This window comes from Oryza glaberrima, chromosome 8 (assembly GCF_000147395.1).
Source record: "Oryza glaberrima chromosome 8, OglaRS2, whole genome shotgun sequence".
Taxonomy (NCBI): domain Eukaryota; kingdom Viridiplantae; phylum Streptophyta; class Magnoliopsida; order Poales; family Poaceae; genus Oryza; species Oryza glaberrima.
The window spans coordinates 23,741,617-23,759,167 of record NC_068333.1 but is presented as its reverse complement, the minus strand read 5'-3'; the positions used below and the strand labels follow the sequence as shown (position 1 = coordinate 23,759,167).

Below are 17,551 nucleotides of genomic sequence, written 5' to 3'. Positions count from 1 at the left end.
TTATGGGCTTCCATTGCAAAGCCCATCACAGCTAGGCCCAACCCAAGACATGTGCACCTGATGATGAATTCTGAAGTCTCTGAACTTCTAAAATTCTCTGTATACTCTGAAGTCTGAAGATTTGCTTGCTTGACCTGCCACTTCACAAATCACACTGTAGGCTGAATGTGACAAGACAACATTTTTTAATTTATTTATGGCAAGATAAGATCCGGAAACCGATTAATTAATTAGAAACAGGAATCCGTACACCAAAAATAGACGCTTCTGGACTCCTCTCCCAACTGTCACGGCATCTTCAACTAATTAATCAAGCAGGATTAGTTTAATACTTCTGTCACAAGTGCTACTAAAAGAAGAAGAACTGAAGAAGCAGCTAGATGTACGGGATTATAAAACACTCTAATCATGGCACTCCACTGGCCCAACCATGCTTAATTTAAATCCCAGCTTGCTAAATCCAGCTAAATCAAGCAAGCAGCAGGAGCACGTGGCGGCCCACGGTTTGCTTTGCTCGCCAAAAGATTTGGCCGGAATTTGTTCGATTAAATTATTTCAAATTCACGTGTAGCCGCAATGGCGTCACTGCTGACCTCAATTCGAAAAGTTGCAACACTACACGTACTGTATTTTTTTAGTATAAGGTTTTTAAAATATAACAGGATGCTGGAGTTACTTTTTTTTAAGAGATAAATTTATTATTGTATGTCTCATGCTCAATTAGCATGTACCACCACACTCAAATTCTATTTCTATATGGTTTTTTTGATATGTTCGCTTTCTGTGCAGTATATATCATGGTGATGGGGGCCAACTGCAATGACTATTATTATTTTTATTATAATACACACTTTGGGTGAGCAGCATTTGTGCTTTGAAGATGCATGGCTTTTTCAAAAGCAGTGTTAGTACAGAGGATATAATAATATGGAATGGTTATAGTGTCACCTTTTAAGGGGATTTGTATGCACTACTTGTATATCAATAGGCTATTTTTCTAGTGTAATAGGAAATAAACAAAGAGATTATGTTTAATTATGGACTGGCACGATCGAGTACATATGCTTCCAAAGGGTAAGGATAGTTTATTTATGAAATCCACTTAAAGTCTCCAAAGCATTGGATATGGTGTTGCAATTCAACCCAAGGTTACAAATACATTTCAGTTTGGACATCAACATGAATGGAATCAGTGTATTAATAATCCTATTGGAATATCAAGTGCATAATTTTGTTCATTTGGTGAATGTCAAGTGCTATCACTTCTTTCTGTGCTGTTGGCCTGGAATTAATAGTTGTGCAAAAAAAATCAAAGCATCGAACATCCGACAAAAAATCAACGTAGAAAAGCCACAGACAATTCTAATCATTCCCTTTTTGAATTTACTTTTCTTTTGTGGGGACTCTTGGATTTACTTTTCAGTGCAACTTGTTTAATTTCCCCTATCGTACGTGTCATCAAATTTACTTTTGAATATTTGTTTCCTGATTATTTGCACAATTTCCAAGAGAGGGGTCAAACATTAATGTTATGCCTAACATTACTGTATAGTACTATATACTACTACTCTAATTGTAATGGCTAGCTACTACTAATATTAAAAAAGCTATACAGATTTTTTTTTTTTTACTCTGGTGCTGATGTACATGCTGTTTTAGACATTTGGTCTAGTGCAAAGTGCAAATTACTTGGAATCAGAGTTTAATTATGTATGAATAACTTTGAGGTCACATTTTTAGACTTTAGAATTCATAATAAAGAATGTACTTTGAAGTTGTACCTCACATTGGACCGGAAAATTGCTGACTTTGAGCTTCACACAGTGGAAACTTCTAACTGAAAGGGCAACTTTTCTCAAGAATGACACATTGGACCAGAAGTTAATTAATTAAGGTGGTCCATAAACCACAATAACACACATATATATCTAGCTTACAAGTCAAAGCACATGCATTTGGTACAAAATCTTCCAGGGGATAGAGGATTATGGATTATGACAAGAAAACAAGCCACTTTTAACTTAATGCATGAAAAGTTTCCATTTGAGAGAGGGAAGACTTTGAAGGGACCATCAAATCAATTCCTAGATCTTGGACATGCCTTGTGCAATAATGAGAGATCTAGTGCCATACCTCTTAGCTCTTGCTGCAAATGGCATCTTTGGGACAACTATATATACCTCTTCCCAATCTGACATGCAAGCACGATTGAATTAATTGTGAGTTTGGTCAACAAAAATTAATTGTGAGTTTGACAAAAAAAGAGAAAATTATCAAAATTTGCACTTCTAAAAAATGCATGCATTCTCCATGTATGTATCAAAGTACAATGGCTACATGAGTAGTACCATAGGGTACTAGCAAAAACATATGTGCATTCAATTTGGTTGTGGTTGATTCAGAACTACTAAAATTTCTCTTCTAGGAGGATGATTGGTGCCTCTGAAATTTACTCGAAATATATAATTTTAGTGCAAATTTGGTTCGTTTCACATGTTGAAGGACCCACCTGTCACAACTATTCGAACCTTTCTTTTATAGGAGAATTTCATCAAGTTACCACTGCATGGTATTTCATCAAATTTTAGGTGAGAAATTATGCTGTTTTTCATAAAATAATTATTTGACTTATTAGATGGTTTAATTTTATATCTAGTGTACCTAACATTTCTTGCATGGTGGTACCCATAAGATATCTTCCCAACGGAGTGTATGTCAAACAAATTAAGGGGCAGTGCCACCTAGTCCAGCTGTCGTGATACCACCGCAATAGTATCATGTAATCCCGATTTGTGAAGAAAACGCGAATATTAAGAAATGACCTAACATCAAATAATTAGAATGGGTGAGGCTTTGAACCCAGACCGGCTAGCCCACCACCTTGTGGAGCTAGCTAGAAGACTCCTGGTGTTTCTCTCCGATTTGTGAAGGATAGTCCAGGTACGTAATCATTGAGTAACTTGAAAAGAAGAAGATATCATCTTGTTATCAAAATTTACTCCATTCCTGCTTAACCAAATGGACCAACAACCAAATAGCTACTATACATGAATAGATGGTGCGGTTATACTTCTAGCTTACTCCCTCCTTTTTAAAATAAAGTTAATTTGATTTGGGACAAATGAAGTACACGTCTAATGGGTATGTGGCAGCGACATGAATTTAGATGGCTTTATTTACGACATACTAAACTGTCTTATTTCTGATATATATAATAGAGTAAAAAGAAATTTTGACATTAGGTCTATCTTGTTGAGACTTAACTCGCCCCGATAATGATCATGAGTGTATAATTAGTACTAGGACGAAGCTCCCGTAGCCAGTAGGACGATATTGACAATGTCGACACCGACCGATAGTGTCACCATCGTGACCCATAAGCTGCATGTCGGCATTATATTGCATATGTACTACGCATCATGATCTGGTATTTTTTGCAATAATCTAGATGATGACCAAGGTTTGTGTGATTGTGATCTAGCAAAAGTGCCTGATTTGTGAAGGCACGTTGTGATTAATCGAAAGCTAGCCAATGTACAGAAGAAAAAAGAATGGCATGCTTAATCAATTGGGATGGGAGAGAATTTTAGTTCAGTGCCATATGTATGAGAGATTATCCCCTAAGTCGAAGTAATTTAACTTGATTCTAAAGACCGGAAAATAAATTCTGCAGTCCTTTGATATCAAGTAGAGTATTGCCATAATTCCATTATCAATATTAATTTCCAGCATCCAAAATTAACTTTACTTATGAAAAAAATTTAGTATGTCTCTTAGGATTATCATTGAGGTCAACTCGTAGGTAATTTAGGTAGCTACGTTTATCGTGCAAATTAATTGTGCTTACTGTAGATCACTTGCTTTCTACGGGAGCACGTGCGGCTAGCTATTCCTAGGGCCATCTCTATCTTTTGGAGATATTTTTTTTTCTATGTCGTACTAATCTATCACTTTATAACTTTTATGTTAGGACGTTGAACCATGACAAATGACCAATTACATCTTGTAGCAACTCCTGCAATCCAATTCACACGGCATTGACAATTTTGTACTAGTATAATGATGGCATCTCTTATCGATCAATCTCACCTTGTTTCTGCTCCTATATTCCATCTGTTTTTTCATGCTTTGGTTTTGATATAAATCGAATTTCTTCAAGTTTAACCAAGTGTATGAAAAAAACAGTAATACCTACTATACCAAATTAATTTTATGAAATCCACCATTGAATATATTTTCATTATATATTTGTTTGGTGTAAAAATGTTGCTCCTTAAACTTGATGAAACTTAAAGAAATTTAATTTTGAATAAACCAAGTAATCTTACATGCTGAAAACGGAGGAGTATATCTTAATCACAAACTCGTGGTATCATTATATGTATTTTATTACTTCATATTAGAGTAAATGCCATAATTAAGGTAGTCTAATTAATTAATTGGTGCATGGGAATTTTATTAGAATTTTACAGGAAGAGTAGTAGCTTTACTTCTGGTGACATTTGAAAAGGTTTTCTATTTTTTACATTCCAAATGTATACATATGATAATATTATTATTAATTGATAAAAGTTCGTCGCGCGAGTTACGGGGTGATTTTTCGACACGGACGCACCCAATACACTCCAATATGTCCAAAAATGTTTCGGTATTTTTTGAAAATTTTTATTCCGGTAAAAAACATCGCACCCATATGTGCCAATATATATAGCGAGTAAAAAGAGATCCTTATTATAGGGAGAATTTAAAAGTCAAAAAATAAAACATAATATAACGAAACATGCAATCAATCAAAATGTTGGGAAGGATACTGATTCTTAAACGTTTTGAAATTCATTACAAAAATATGCCCTCGTTCCTTATAAAGTCCAACAGCCATCTATCGACTTTTGTTAAGCATATTATATACGAGGACATGTTCCTAATTCTATCCTTAAACGAAACAGAAAACCTAAACAACGGTATCCTGTTGGAACGGGACACCCTTATATGAGACAGTACCTGATACCTAATACCTGTTGTGGTACCAGTTGTATGGCACCCGATACCTAGGATACCTGTTACCCGGTACCTGTGATACCTAGAACCTGATATATGTGATACTCGTGCAATAGAATAGTTAATATGTCTATTCCGTTGCAACGGCATCCCGTTTTGTAACAGCCTCTAAACGAAAACTGTCTTCAAGTCCAGAATTATGATAAAATTCATCCGAAAAATCAATTAGCGCCGCATTCTGGTGGGCCCGACCACGTCACCCCCACCAGCTCAGCTAAAGCCGGAGAGATATTTCCCGACACCCCTGGCCCACTGACAAGCGGGCCCCACCCTCCCTCCACCTCGACGCGCGGGAACGAGTCCGAATCCGTGTCCCGTGTTCGCGCGCTCCGCACCGGATCTCATCTCATTCTCGCCGTCTTCTCTTCTCCACCACCTCGCTGCCTTCTCCCTCCCTCCTCATTCCTGCATTGCATTGCTTCCGAGCTCAAAAGTCGTCGTAGACCCCCGCCTCCTTCCTCCTCCTCCTCGCGCTTCGATTTGGTTTGGTTTGATTCGGTTTGCGAGATGAAGGATGGTGGTGGAGGAGGAGGGAGGGGGCAGCAGCAGCAGTGGCCTTGCGACTACTGCGGGGAGGCGGCGGCGGCGCTGCACTGCAGGGCGGACGCCGCGAGGCTGTGCGTCGCCTGCGACCGCCACGTGCACGCCGCCAACGCGCTCTCGCGGAAGCACGTCCGCGCCCCGCTCTGCGCCGCCTGCGCCGCCAGGCCGGCCGCCGCGCGCGTCGCCTCCGCCTCGGCGCCGGCGTTCCTGTGCGCGGACTGCGACACCGGGTGCGGCGGCGACGACGGCGCGGCCTTGCGGGTGCCCGTCGAGGGGTTCTCCGGGTGCCCCGCCGCCGCCGAGCTCGCCGCGTCGTGGGGGCTCGACCTCCCCGGCGGCTGCGGCGGCGAGGAGGAGGAGGCCGACGACGCGTTCTTCTCGGCGCTCGACTACTCCATGCTCGCCGTCGACCCCGTGCTGCGCGACCTCTACGTGCCATGCGACCCGCCCGAGGTGGTGGTGGCCGGCGGCGGCGGGCGGCGACTCAAGGGCGAGGCGCTCGGCCACCAGCTCGCCGAGATGGCGCGCCGGGAGGCCGAGACGGCGCACCCGCACACGCAGCCGCACTCGGATCTGAGCCCCCGCACGCCTCGCCGGACCTCCGCCGCGGCGAGCGGCCGCCTGCAGGAAAAGCAAGCTCCCCCGCCGTTGCCTCATGCTGCTGCGACGGCGGCGGCGGCGGCGGCGGCTCCGGAGGCGCCGCTGCCGTACACTTCACTGCTCATGATGGCGCCGGCCAACTGCACCGAGCTCATGGAAAACGACCGTGTTGGAGACGAAGATGAAAATGTTCTGTGGGAGAGCACCGCGCCATCAGTGCCACCAACCCAGGTAAAAAGAAGCAGAATTTCTTTTGAATAAGCACACATCTTCTGAATTACGATTGCATCTTCGCTGTATATTCAATGTTTGATTTTTGTTTTTGGGGTAATGGTTAATTGTTGCATTTCTGGCCTGTTCAATGTTTGATTAGTGTGAGCAATGTTAGTTGCATTGCTTAATTAGTCGAATTATTTGTAGCTTCACACTCATTAAGATCACATGGTGTTAGGATCTTATTGGTTCACATCTAGCAATAGAACAAACTGTACGAATGGTGGTGTTGGACCCATCACTTGTGTAGTTCGTGCTCAGTTGTGCAGATCATTCAGATTGAGAGATGCGGTTATGATCTCTAATCTCTTGTGGATGAGGGGATGGGTAAAAGAATTGGATGTTTGAACCTTTCAAGAGAACTACCACTGTGGTTTTGTGATGAACACTATAGGTGCAAGTTATTGAAATTTTACATCTCTGTGCTTTTGTACATGATACTGGTTTTTCATGTGGTTTTCGTGTCCTGTCTAGTTCTATTTCCTAGGTTTTTTTCAACCACATAACAGAATGATTCTATTACTTTGAGTAGACATAAATTTATCCTTGTTGCCATCATGCACGATTTATGAACCGGTTCTTTCAGAGATTGCTTGCAGGCACAATAAACTTTCATGGACTCTTACTGCAAAAGAGTAAAGTATCATGGACTGGGTAGCATTGTTTTAGGGGCATTGAATGTGCAAATTGGGCTGATGAGGATGGGTGTTTTTTCCTTTTCAATAATGCAAGTTAGACAGAACTTTCTGAGGAGATGTTGCTATCACAATATGGAAAGTGCATTGTATGTAGATTTTTCATACTACTGCTGTACTGCATTCTTCAGAGTATTTGCCCCTTCAGATATGAGATAGATCCTATGACCTGGGGTGTGCAAATAGGCTCTTGAATCATGGTGTGTTGATGCAATGAGCTTTACCTGACTTTTGGCTACAGACTGTCTAGCTTTAATCAAGCAAATAATTAACTTTCCGTAGGCATATATATACTAGTAGAACTGTCATCAAAGGAAAGAATGTTTTTCAACTAATCACCCTTGCTAATCCATCTCCTAAATATTTCAATGTTTCTTCTAGTTTACCCTGGAATGAGCTTCATTTCATGGCCTAAAACTTACGGTTCTCTTCTTGTTATCGGCGTGACAGATATGGGATTTTAATTTGGGAAAATCAAGGGATCACAATGAGAACTCTGCACTTGAAGTTGGATTTGGCTCAAACAATGGAGGCTTTATGATTAAGAGTTATAATGACATGCTCAAGGAGATTTCTTCTGGGACAACGAAGGATCTGGAAGATATTTATGACTCAAGATATTGTGCAGCTGCCGAAGATATCATGTCGACTAATGTCTGTCAGCTGTCATCGAAAAATGTAAGCCATAATCCCCTTTTTTCCAACGTAAAATATGCTTGCTGACTGTGCTTATCCAGCGCACCTAGCACACAATTCACCTAGCTTAGTGGTGCCAAGCAAGGTATTCTCATACTGCCTTGTGCTAGAGAAGAAGTGGCATCAATCCATGCATCTGATGAATCTCATAATTCTTGCAATTTTGGTATCTTTTGATTAGCACTGTAACTTCCAACAGCAAGGATAAAAGTAGTGTTAGAACACCTTATCTATCTGTATAGGATCCTCTTATTTGTTACCAAGCCTTACACTTCATACTAATAATCTATGACAAAGCCCAAGGTATCGATTTAAGCAAATCACTAACAACAGGTTTGCTTGAAGAAGCTGATGGACTTTCTGAAAAGGAACTTTTTGCCTTTTCCTTCTTAAAATGTGCATGCTCACGTGGACATTTGGTACCCCATCTGTGTGTGGCATGGACACTCTTTTAGTTGTTACCTGTTAACTTCCCAGTTGACCCCATGGCAGAGCTTTCGCTGATGTTGATGCGCCACTAACTTCTGCAATGGCTCCAGTGTTATGTTCCTAATTCGATCTTATCTTTTTAAAGGGGGGCTATTCTTGTATAAGTTGGCACCATGGTCCCATATGGTGTGAACACTTTTAGCTTGTTTCAATCACCGCGATATTTATGGACCACCGTACAGATCCTTGTTTCCTCCTCCTTTGGTCCACCAAGTCATGGACGCATCTTGTTTCGTTGCGAAACATTGAAAGGCCAATTTTGTTGTATCATAGAAAGCCCCACCACGTTTTTCTTGGTTGGTGTCATTGTAGGGTAAGTGTCATTGTAGGAAGTACCAAACCACTATCTGGGGCTATCCTAAAAAAAATTGCTGTCTGTTTGCTACCCTGTAAAATTCTGCATTTGTGATGGTAGTATATAGGACCAGAGGAGTATCTTCAGTTCAGTTACTCATGTTCTCTGCTTGAACTTTCCTTGCAGCCAAGCACCGGGAGCAACAAACGGAAGGCGAGCTCATGCGCTTCGACGATCGATGGACCGACAACTTCCACAAGCCATGTACCTGCTGCTTCAGGGGCATTGGGGGGCTCTTCGAACGACAGAGGATCGGCTCTCCCCAAGGAGATTTCCTTCTGTGATCAGACCGTCGTCCCTACTGGAGCCGATCAGAGGCCATGTACCATCAAGATCGACAGCGAGACGCTCGCGCAGAACAGGGACAACGCGATGCAGCGGTACAGGGAGAAGAAGAAGAACCGCAGGCATGGATCAATGAATTTAATAACTAACTACTCCTGAACTCGAACTCACCATTGTTGTTTACAGGAAGGCCTGAATCTTGTTCTGACTGTCACTGATGTTCTTGGTGGTGCAGGTATGAGAAGCACATCAGGTACGAGTCGAGGAAGCTGAGAGCGGACACGAGGAAGAGGGTGAAAGGCCGGTTTGTGAAGTCGAACGGAGCACATGATGTCAGCAATGGCGGGTGATCTCATCCCTGCAATCTCTGATAGCTAGCTGCAATGTACGTAGCCTGGTTTTTTGACGTTGCAGGGATCGATGTGGCCATATATATATGTGCTGAGAGCTAGTAAGTCTGAATATGCTGCGTATGCTGTTACAAACTATGCACGCTCTGCTTAAGTCTGTCTGCTGCTGCATGTATTGTTCAGCTAAAATTTTTGCGTCCAAGAGTCGATCTTGATAATTAAGTACCCCTACTACAAATCTACACTACATACTGTAATAGACCTTAGATTTTTTTTCTCATCTCCTCGTAGAAATATATGGCATTTTATATATACGTAAATATGCACAAATAGCCACATTAATTATATATATGCACGAGATCATACTGAAATATGTTTCAGTCTGATTATGATTCTGATATACATATCCATGCATAAATCTCTACCGGCAATAAATTACTCTATCCGTCTCAAAATAAACCAATGAATCTAGAGATAGCGTCACATCATCCAGTGCCAGGTTGATTTATTTCACTAGAACGGAACCAATTACTCCCTTTGTTTTATTATATAAGTCGTTTGACTTTTTTACTAGTTAAAATTTGTTAAGTTTGATCAAACTTAAAGAAAAAAAGTTGTCGTTAAACTTGGTCAAACTTAAAGAATTTTTATTAGAAAACAAGCCGAACAACTTATGGTATGAAATAGAGGGAGTAGTAGTTAGAGAAAAAAACGTAAAAAAATGCATAATGTTCTAAGCTGTAACTATATATATACATGTAAAAACAATAACATGTATGGAGCAAATTAAGCATGGAGTAATTAAGCTAGGTGGTGGGCGGCATCTTGGGGTAGCGAGAGCGGGCGCAGGCGACGCCGAGGAGGAGGACGGCGGCGAGGGAGAGGGCGAGCGCGGCGGCGCCGGCGTTGCAGTACCTCCGGTACAACCGGCAGACGGCGTACCAGCCGCTGGCCTCGTTCCCCCACATGGCGATCGACCCGATCGCGCCGGCGCCCGCCGTCGCCGCCGCCTCCAGGTTCACCACCACCGCGTCCGCGTGGTGCAGCCACCACCGCCCCATCGCCTTCCTCGCCGCCGCCGCCGTCGCCGCCGCGTACACCGTGCACACCAGGTTCACCGCCACGAAGCCACTGCAAATCAATTAACACTGACAATGTCAGAGATCAAAACGCCGGCGGCCGGCGGCGAGATTAGATAGATCGTCGTACATCCAGACTTGGAAGAGGGTGAAGTCGACGCGGATGCCCCAGCGCTGCTGGTGGTTGGCGGCAACGACGACGGCGGCGGCGAGCGACGTGGCGGCGGCGAGAAGCCGGAGCGAGACGTCGACGGCGATGTCGGCGGTGGAGGCGACCGTCACCGCCTCCTGCGATTCGAGCTCCACCATCCTCGTCGATCGATCAACGTCCGTACGTCCTCGTCAATCAACAACTGAAAAAGTAAATAATGTTTCGCTTCTTCTAAATTTATTATAAGTAGATGTCATTACGAATCTTAGCTTACCAATACTCTAGCTAAGTATCTTAATCGTGCAAAACTACATACATACACGAGCTTACGCTAGGAATTCGAGAAGATAAGATAAGCTAAGATACACAAAAAGAAAATAAGTGTGCAACAAACCGATCGATTCTCCAATGGACTCTGCTCCTGGAGTGGATTATAATTTCTCATATCCCCTTTATATCTTTTTCTTCTAATTCGATCCAAATAGTTATGAAAATTATGAAAACAAATGACAATGTTGAGTATTATGATATTTATCTGTACAACAAAAATCAAGTTCAAATTCGACCGAATCATTGTAAAACAGAAAAGACAAATTCAGATATGATCAGTACGTTAATATTTATACACTGAATTTATCTTTTTTCTATATCTCAACATGTGTGTTGAGTTTAGACCTAAGACTTTTGTCAAAAAAATTTCAAAACTTGTCAAATGATTTTTAAGCAAATGAAGAGACATCCTGTCGAGGGATCAAAACTTTCCCCTCTGCTCCATGTACGTCTTGCGTTCGACTGGGCCGCGTAGACCAAACGACCCCCCGCGCGAGCAGCCCAAATAGCTAGCTGCAGCTGCGTGGGCCCAGCACAGCCAGGCCGGCCCAATTGGCATGACGACGCGTCCATTGGGATCCATATGCAACCACAAACCTGAATTGTTCAGGTTCAGTAACGCACAGCACAAACTGGGAACTAAAAGTTGCATTTTATTTGAAGACTGAAACTGTACAGTTGGTTGCGACTGATAAATACATCGGGGGCTGATGAGTGATGACAAGTTAAGAAGGATTAAAAAGATATTTACATTTTTTTTGTGCGCAAGAAAGCGCATGCTATGTACACAAATGACATGAGAGCTTAGCTGCATGCACAAGGAGAAGGAGAAGCAGAGGTGTCAATTGCTTATGTCGAAGTACTTGGGATCAGCAGGGAAGTCATGTTCCACACGCAGCTGAAACAAAAGTGAAAACCAACACATCAAAACTCTTTAGGATAAAATGTAGTAACAGATCAAGAAACAAGAGTTGCAATCAAGCCAGATAGAGATGATATATTGCATTATAAACTCAGTTAATTGTCAGGAACCGGCTGCTGAAATAAGTTGGGAGTAGCCCAAAGTAAGACATTATGCTAAACCAAATGCATTTCTATATATGTAAAGTGAGAAACTGATTATCCAAGAAAGAAACCAGAAGAAAGCTGTACTGGTAGATGATGTTCACAATATTGGAATGGGTGCATACCTCGCCTTCATCTGCATCTGAGTGCCTTTGAGGAAATACAACTCTAAGATCATTATAAAGGTAGAATCTGCGATCGTCCTCTTTCGCAGCATTACTATCATATGGCACCGATGATGGATCGGATTTGCATCGTAGCATCGATTTTGAGGATTTCTTGGAGGAAGGGCATAGAAAGCGCAGGTGCAGAGCATAGCGAATCACACCTCCACCCGAGCTATCATTAATCCTAGAAGATGCACAGCAAGAATTCTTGCCACCTAAATTGTCCATCTGACAGCAACAATCATCAGAATCGGTGTTATTTTTCTTATTCACAGGAGAGTTATGTTTATTTGATTCCATCATGTTACTGTCCAACGAACAACGTTTTGCATTTGCGTCTTTCTCCTCTGATCCATCAGATGAGCCTGCAAAGACAAAATAATCTATCAGTTGACTCGAGATAAGTAGTTTGGACTGAGCTACTAGTTGTATCGGGCTATCAGCACCATTACATTCTGAACTTTCCCGTTCTGTAACTTCTCCACATGAGACAGACTCAGCCTTGGGGCCAATATTAATGTCACCGGCATTACTTCCTTCTTTCATTGGATTAGAGGAGGAAAGAGTGGGGGACAGAGTGACCTTTTGCCGCATGAAAGTCTGTCCCATTACAACAAGAGAAATAAGATGAGAATTGGGGATGGAGATGGAGAAACCAAAACTGCAAGCTTCAAAACACTTGTTCTCTGTCATTGTGAATGATTAATAATGTAATATTACATTCTGACCCATTATGTGTGTGATAACCTTTGACTAAGCTTATAGGAAAAGATCAAAGCTTGCAAGCAACCATGTATTCGACTTTGTTTAATATTGGCTCAGCTGACCAAAACAATAACCCAAAGCAAATACATATGTTGCCACCAAGTCAACAAGAAATAAGGCAATCATATGACAAGTAAGCTTCAAGGCTATTTCGAATTTGACCCAAAGAAAAAGTCTATTAGTCACAATTTATTTTTAAAACTGAAATTAGTCATAATGTCTTGTACCTTGGTCCCTGAAGGCATGTCTGTCAAGTCATAGCTGCAGAAGAAAGTATGAAGTGGAGTCTTCTCAGGGTTGCTCACGACCTATTGATGTTATTACTTGAGTAAATAGCATGTTTATAAATGTATAGTTACTTCAAAAACAAGAGCAGAACTGCACATAGATAGGTGTTATGTACAGCACACTAAAACAACTGCAGAAACTTAAAAACAATGACACTTGATAAACAGCTTGGTATTATTTCTGTTCACTGTTCAGGTTAAGTTTTTCATGCTACGAAGCACTACTTAAGTGGCATCAATAGAAGAGGATATTATCCAAATAAATGACGGTTGGTGTGTCTAAATATGTGAAACAATTCAAGTTAACACATAATATAAGCATTACAGAGAAATATTGAGTTATAATCAACTGAAAAGATCAGGTACTACAGGATTATTGACAAATGATGAAACAACCAGTGAATTACGGTTGGTGTGTCCAAATATGTGAAACAATTCAAACTAAACACATAATATAAGCATTACAGATAAATATTGAGCTATAATCAAATGAAAAGATCAGGTACTACAGGATTATTGACAAATGATGAAACAACCAGTGATCTAACTGCCGTTTATGCTTTAACATTGAGAAGTATTGGCAGCAAAATTTTATGAGACAGTATTAGAGTTTGTCGAATGAAATTTCCCGTAAGACCTTTGCATTATTATCAACTACAACTAAGAAAAAAACAATTCACTAGCAGCTAATATCAAACAGCATTTCACCCGAAACAATAAGTCAAGAACACCTTTCACTTTTAATAAGGATAAAATATAGTACCAGTTGTATCCTGCCCTTAACAGGGATCCGTAAGCGACTTTTGGCTGATCGTGAATCATTATTGCTTAAGCTTCTTTCGAGTTTTGGGCTTCTACAGTTAGTTGCTGACGACCTCCCAGCAAGATCAATAGAAGAATAGTACAATAAGGAGCTATCCTCGTCAATGCTTGTTACTGCGAACGGCAGCTTCTGAGTTGGAGGAGAGAAGTTTCCACCAGTAATATTTAGAACAGCTAAGAATCCATCAATTATCTGCATTCGAAATGAACATTGGATTAAACCAATAGTCAATAGCCTTGCATTCTACTAATACATACTAATATCTGGTGAAAGGGAATAAGAGACCTGATTGTCTTTTCCATAAGAAAGCCGGCCAGATAGAAGGGACTCCTCAAAGGAGCCAACTAGTGACCGTCGTACTGGGAGACTCAAACTCCGACCATAACCAACCCGGGGAGAAGTAGGGGTGGATTCAGGACCCCAGATTTGATATCTTCTGCATGAACTTCTTTTAGGGGTCATGACATTGTATTCATCATGTAATATGTTAGTTTCTTCTAGCACACTCAGCATTCTAATTCCATCGGGTCCCCCTTTTTCCCTTGAATCTAGAAAATGATGTTCAATATCTCTCATTGTACGGCATTGAGCTCCTGTAGCCTTAGTTCTGTTCATAAATTTAGGGCTAAGCGGGGACAAGGAGAGTGGAGAATGTGCTAATTTTGCACTAGCAGCTAGATGATCAAGATAAGCTAAGGACTCCTTGCTCCCAAGTAAAGGACCATCAGTGAATAAATTAGAATTAATCTTATTGGCATCCCATTCTGGACTACCATTGGAGCATCTAGAATTTGTCCAGGCTTGTGGCTCAAAAGAATCGAGCATACCAGTGTTTGCTTTTTTACTATCTTGGAAGCACGAAATGTTAAGTTTCCTGGCTGAATCAGAAAGTTCAAATCTAGCATCACCAGCGGAAATATTCAGTATATCACCGTGGAACTGTCTATTAAGAACGTTTTTCAATGGTGAGAGCAGTCTTTTCCTTGCCTGAAGTTCATGCTGATCGAATGGAGTATGACAATTATCAGTTTCTATTATAGCAGAACCTCCAACAGAACCCGACTCAAATCCCACAACCCTCATTGTGGGAACATGGACAGTAGGATCCAATTTATGAGAAGATCTAGAATCTGCATCCCTCGAATCAATTCTTAGTCCTCGGAGACCTGCAGGTCTATCAAAGCAATGGCTGTCTCTAGAATACTCAGTTGATCCATTCGGGATGTCTAATGCAGTCTTCCGATCAGAATCACAGATTGACGGGTATTCGAATACCCTGCTACTTGAGCTTCCTCCAAGAAGCCCATCCAAATCACAGGCGCCAACACCCTCGAAGCTACGAGGGCTCGACACAGGCCTACTTGACGGCGTAGGCGCTTCCTCGGCTGGATTAACCTGAGGCAAACCCATTGCAGGCAAATCTACACTATGTTCAGCGAAACGCTGAAAGAAATTTCACCGATTTGGGCTCCTAGCACTCCTACAACTACAATGCACTTATCCAATCCTTTCTGATGAACTCCCTAAGAATCTTTCTTTCAGTCTCCAAAGAAATCATCAACTGAAACCGATCAACACCGGGAGGGTGGAGCTACACTCGTACAGCCTGCTCGAGCCCATGAGGCGGAAAGGTATCATCCTGCCACGCCTAGCCATGTCCCCATAGCTACCACGGCAACTGGAGATGAAGCACAACTTGGAGCCTGAGCAAGCAACCAGGAACCTAGGATGCAACATGCCAGTGGGGATCACACATCACAGTCCTGCACAAGCAAAATCAATCAATGGACAATTAACACTTAATTACACCGATGAAACAAAAGCTCAAAAAAATTTATCCGATGTGCTAATGATCACGAGTACTACTCTACGTTTTAGCTCAGGAAATGGGAGGCATCCACTTGTGAAGCTGCTGCCGAGAAAAAGGACAATATATATGCCACTCTATATCGTTGGTTTCAACAAAATGCCACTCACTAGGATGTATAGGATAAAATGCCACTCTATATGTTGATCTCAGGATAGATTGCCACTTTGGAGAGTTTTATCTATTTTATTTTCTTTTCTCCTCAGTTTCTTTCATGGAGTGACCAAACTACCCTTGGGCTCTCAATACAGAATCTTTATATGCAGCTGGTCGCTCCAGCGCCATGGCAGAGCCTGCCTGTGCCAACACATGGTGTCAATGTGTTGCATGCAGGACAACACAATACATACCAATAAACCCACAATCTACCTAATTAGGGTTTCATGCAATTAATCAGTGCAAAAGAACAATACAATCTCAAATTAATTTTTGGTTTGTGATTTCTCACCTTCAAAACGTCACGCCAGAACCTACTACGAGTACCCGGCTTCTCCCCTAACGACAGCCGGCGCTAGAGACGGCCACCACCGCTGGTCGCTGGAGAGAGAGATAGAAGGAGACGCGCGCGAGGGGGAGCTGAGCTGGAGGAGCGGCGAGCGGCGTCGGGAAGCGGAGCAGCCGCGCGCGGCGACGCTGGAGGATGGCGACCGCGAGTGGGAGATGTGGAGGAGCGGCTCGATCTGAAATTCACAAGTTCAGACATCAATCCAAGAGTAAAAAAAAAAAAGAGAAAGATTAGGATTGGATCAGCGAACAAGAAGAGCTCGAATCCAACGCTCCAAGCAAGTGAACCAACAGTTGAATCATCCTCTCAAGAAACCAATCGAACCCCGGACAGGGGAGAGAGGAATGGATGCCCCTACCTACCTTCGATTCGATTCGACTCGACGCGGCGGTTCGACGGCGGAGGCGGAGAGGGATCGATCGGCGAGCCCCTCTCCTCTCCCTTCCCTTCCCTTCCCCAACCTTGGCTTGGCTTCTCCCCAATTGCTTCTTCTTCTCTTTCCTGGCTACTCCATCTCGCTTTCCCTCTCTAATGGCTTATATAATTCCAAGACTAAAAAATTAATTACGCGGGCGGCGTGATTAGGGCTCTAATCCGTGATTAGGAGGATATTTTTCTCTCTCTCTTGGGGGGCGGAAAACGTTGGGTTATAGCCTTATAGGAGTAGCATCTGGGTGCTTCCAAATTCCAATCCGGTAGGCTAGGCTGGTTTTGGTTTCGCCTTTATTTTCTTCTTCTTCTTCTTCGGTTGGTTTGGTTTGTTGTTGCTTCGGATAATTATAAAACTGATGATGATGATGATAAAAATCCACGCCTTTGTTTTCCCAAGGCGATTTTTGTCGATAGACCCCTCAAGTTTATGTATTTTTACTGGTTGAGCCCTCATCGGTTCTCGATTTTAGGACTCTAAATTAAAGTTGATTTTTTATAGATATTTTCCAACTTAATTAGTTTCTTTTTTTCATTAGATTTTAAGTTGCTGGGAAAACATATAAGAAAATTAAACACAGATTATTTGTTATCACTAATAAGCTGTTACAACTTATAATAAGTTTTGAACTATCAATATGATCCGTTATAACAACATGTGAACAAATAGAATTAGAGTGTGCTGGATATTTTTCTCCTTCCTTTCAACATTGAACGGTTTATGTTATCAAGTGAGACA

The 17,551-nt window shown here is 42.0% G+C and overlaps 3 protein-coding genes across 4 annotated transcripts; 1 reads left to right on the top strand and 2 right to left on the bottom strand.

Annotated features, from left to right (window-relative positions):
- The first annotated feature begins 5,419 nt into the window (after positions 1-5,419).
- Positions 5,420-9,658, top strand: LOC127783229 (zinc finger protein CONSTANS-LIKE 15-like). Its single transcript, XM_052310464.1, has 4 exons — positions 5,420-6,432; positions 7,620-7,847; positions 8,836-9,116; positions 9,230-9,658. The coding sequence occupies exons 1-4, from the start codon at positions 5,566-5,568 to the stop codon at positions 9,342-9,344; spliced, it is 1,491 nt and encodes a 496-aa protein (XP_052166424.1). The 5' UTR covers positions 5,420-5,565; the 3' UTR covers positions 9,345-9,658.
- A 115-nt stretch (positions 9,659-9,773) lies between these two features.
- LOC127783230 (CASP-like protein UU1) lies at positions 9,774-11,385 on the bottom strand. The gene is made up of 2 exons (XM_052310465.1): positions 10,554-11,385; positions 9,774-10,475 (listed from the first exon to the last, which is right to left on the bottom strand). Exons 1-2 carry the CDS (start codon positions 10,730-10,732, stop codon positions 10,151-10,153), a joined length of 504 nt encoding a protein of 167 aa, XP_052166425.1. The 5' UTR covers positions 10,733-11,385; the 3' UTR covers positions 9,774-10,150.
- A 152-nt stretch (positions 11,386-11,537) lies between these two features.
- LOC127783228 (uncharacterized) lies at positions 11,538-17,140 on the bottom strand. Of its 2 annotated transcripts, none has more exons than XM_052310463.1 (8): positions 16,742-17,140; positions 16,327-16,558; positions 14,297-15,774; positions 13,952-14,203; positions 13,129-13,209; positions 12,589-12,736; positions 12,095-12,501; positions 11,538-11,802 (listed from the first exon to the last, which is right to left on the bottom strand). In XM_052310463.1, exons 3-8 carry the CDS (start codon positions 15,419-15,421, stop codon positions 11,746-11,748), a joined length of 2,070 nt encoding a protein of 689 aa, XP_052166423.1. In that variant the 5' UTR covers positions 15,422-15,774; positions 16,327-16,558; positions 16,742-17,140; the 3' UTR covers positions 11,538-11,745. The 2 variants fall into 2 exon arrangements, with proteins under 2 accessions (XP_052166423.1, XP_052166422.1); XM_052310462.1 differs by having other exon boundaries at positions 16,746-17,140.
- Positions 17,141-17,551: the final 411 nt, after the last annotated feature.

What these genes read in the sequence shown, in the direction of transcription:
- LOC127783229 (XM_052310464.1), top strand. Translation starts at nt 5,566, where the DNA reads ATGAAGGATGGTGGTGGAGGAGGAGGGAGGGGGCAGCAGCAGCAGTGG. An exon ending in GTCAGCTGTCATCGAAAAAT is followed by an intron (nt 7,848 to 8,835) that starts GTAAGCCATAAT and finishes CTTTCCTTGCAG; the next exon opens with CCAAGCACCGGGAGCAACAA. An exon ending in GAGAAGAAGAAGAACCGCAG is followed by an intron (nt 9,117 to 9,229) that starts GCATGGATCAAT and finishes TTGGTGGTGCAG; the next exon opens with GTATGAGAAGCACATCAGGT.
- LOC127783230 (XM_052310465.1), bottom strand. Translation starts at nt 10,732, where the DNA reads ATGGTGGAGCTCGAATCGCAGGAGGCGGTGACGGTCGCCTCCACCGCC. An exon ending in ACCCTCTTCCAAGTCTGGAT is followed by an intron (nt 10,476 to 10,553) that starts GTACGACGATCT and finishes ATTGATTTGCAG; the next exon opens with TGGCTTCGTGGCGGTGAACC.
- LOC127783228 (XM_052310463.1), bottom strand. Translation starts at nt 15,421, where the DNA reads ATGGGTTTGCCTCAGGTTAATCCAGCCGAGGAAGCGCCTACGCCGTCA. An exon ending in TTAAGGGCAGGATACAACTG is followed by an intron (nt 13,210 to 13,951) that starts GTACTATATTTT and finishes TAACATCAATAG; the next exon opens with GTCGTGAGCAACCCTGAGAA. An exon ending in ACATGCCTTCAGGGACCAAG is followed by an intron (nt 12,737 to 13,128) that starts GTACAAGACATT and finishes GTAATGGGACAG; the next exon opens with ACTTTCATGCGGCAAAAGGT.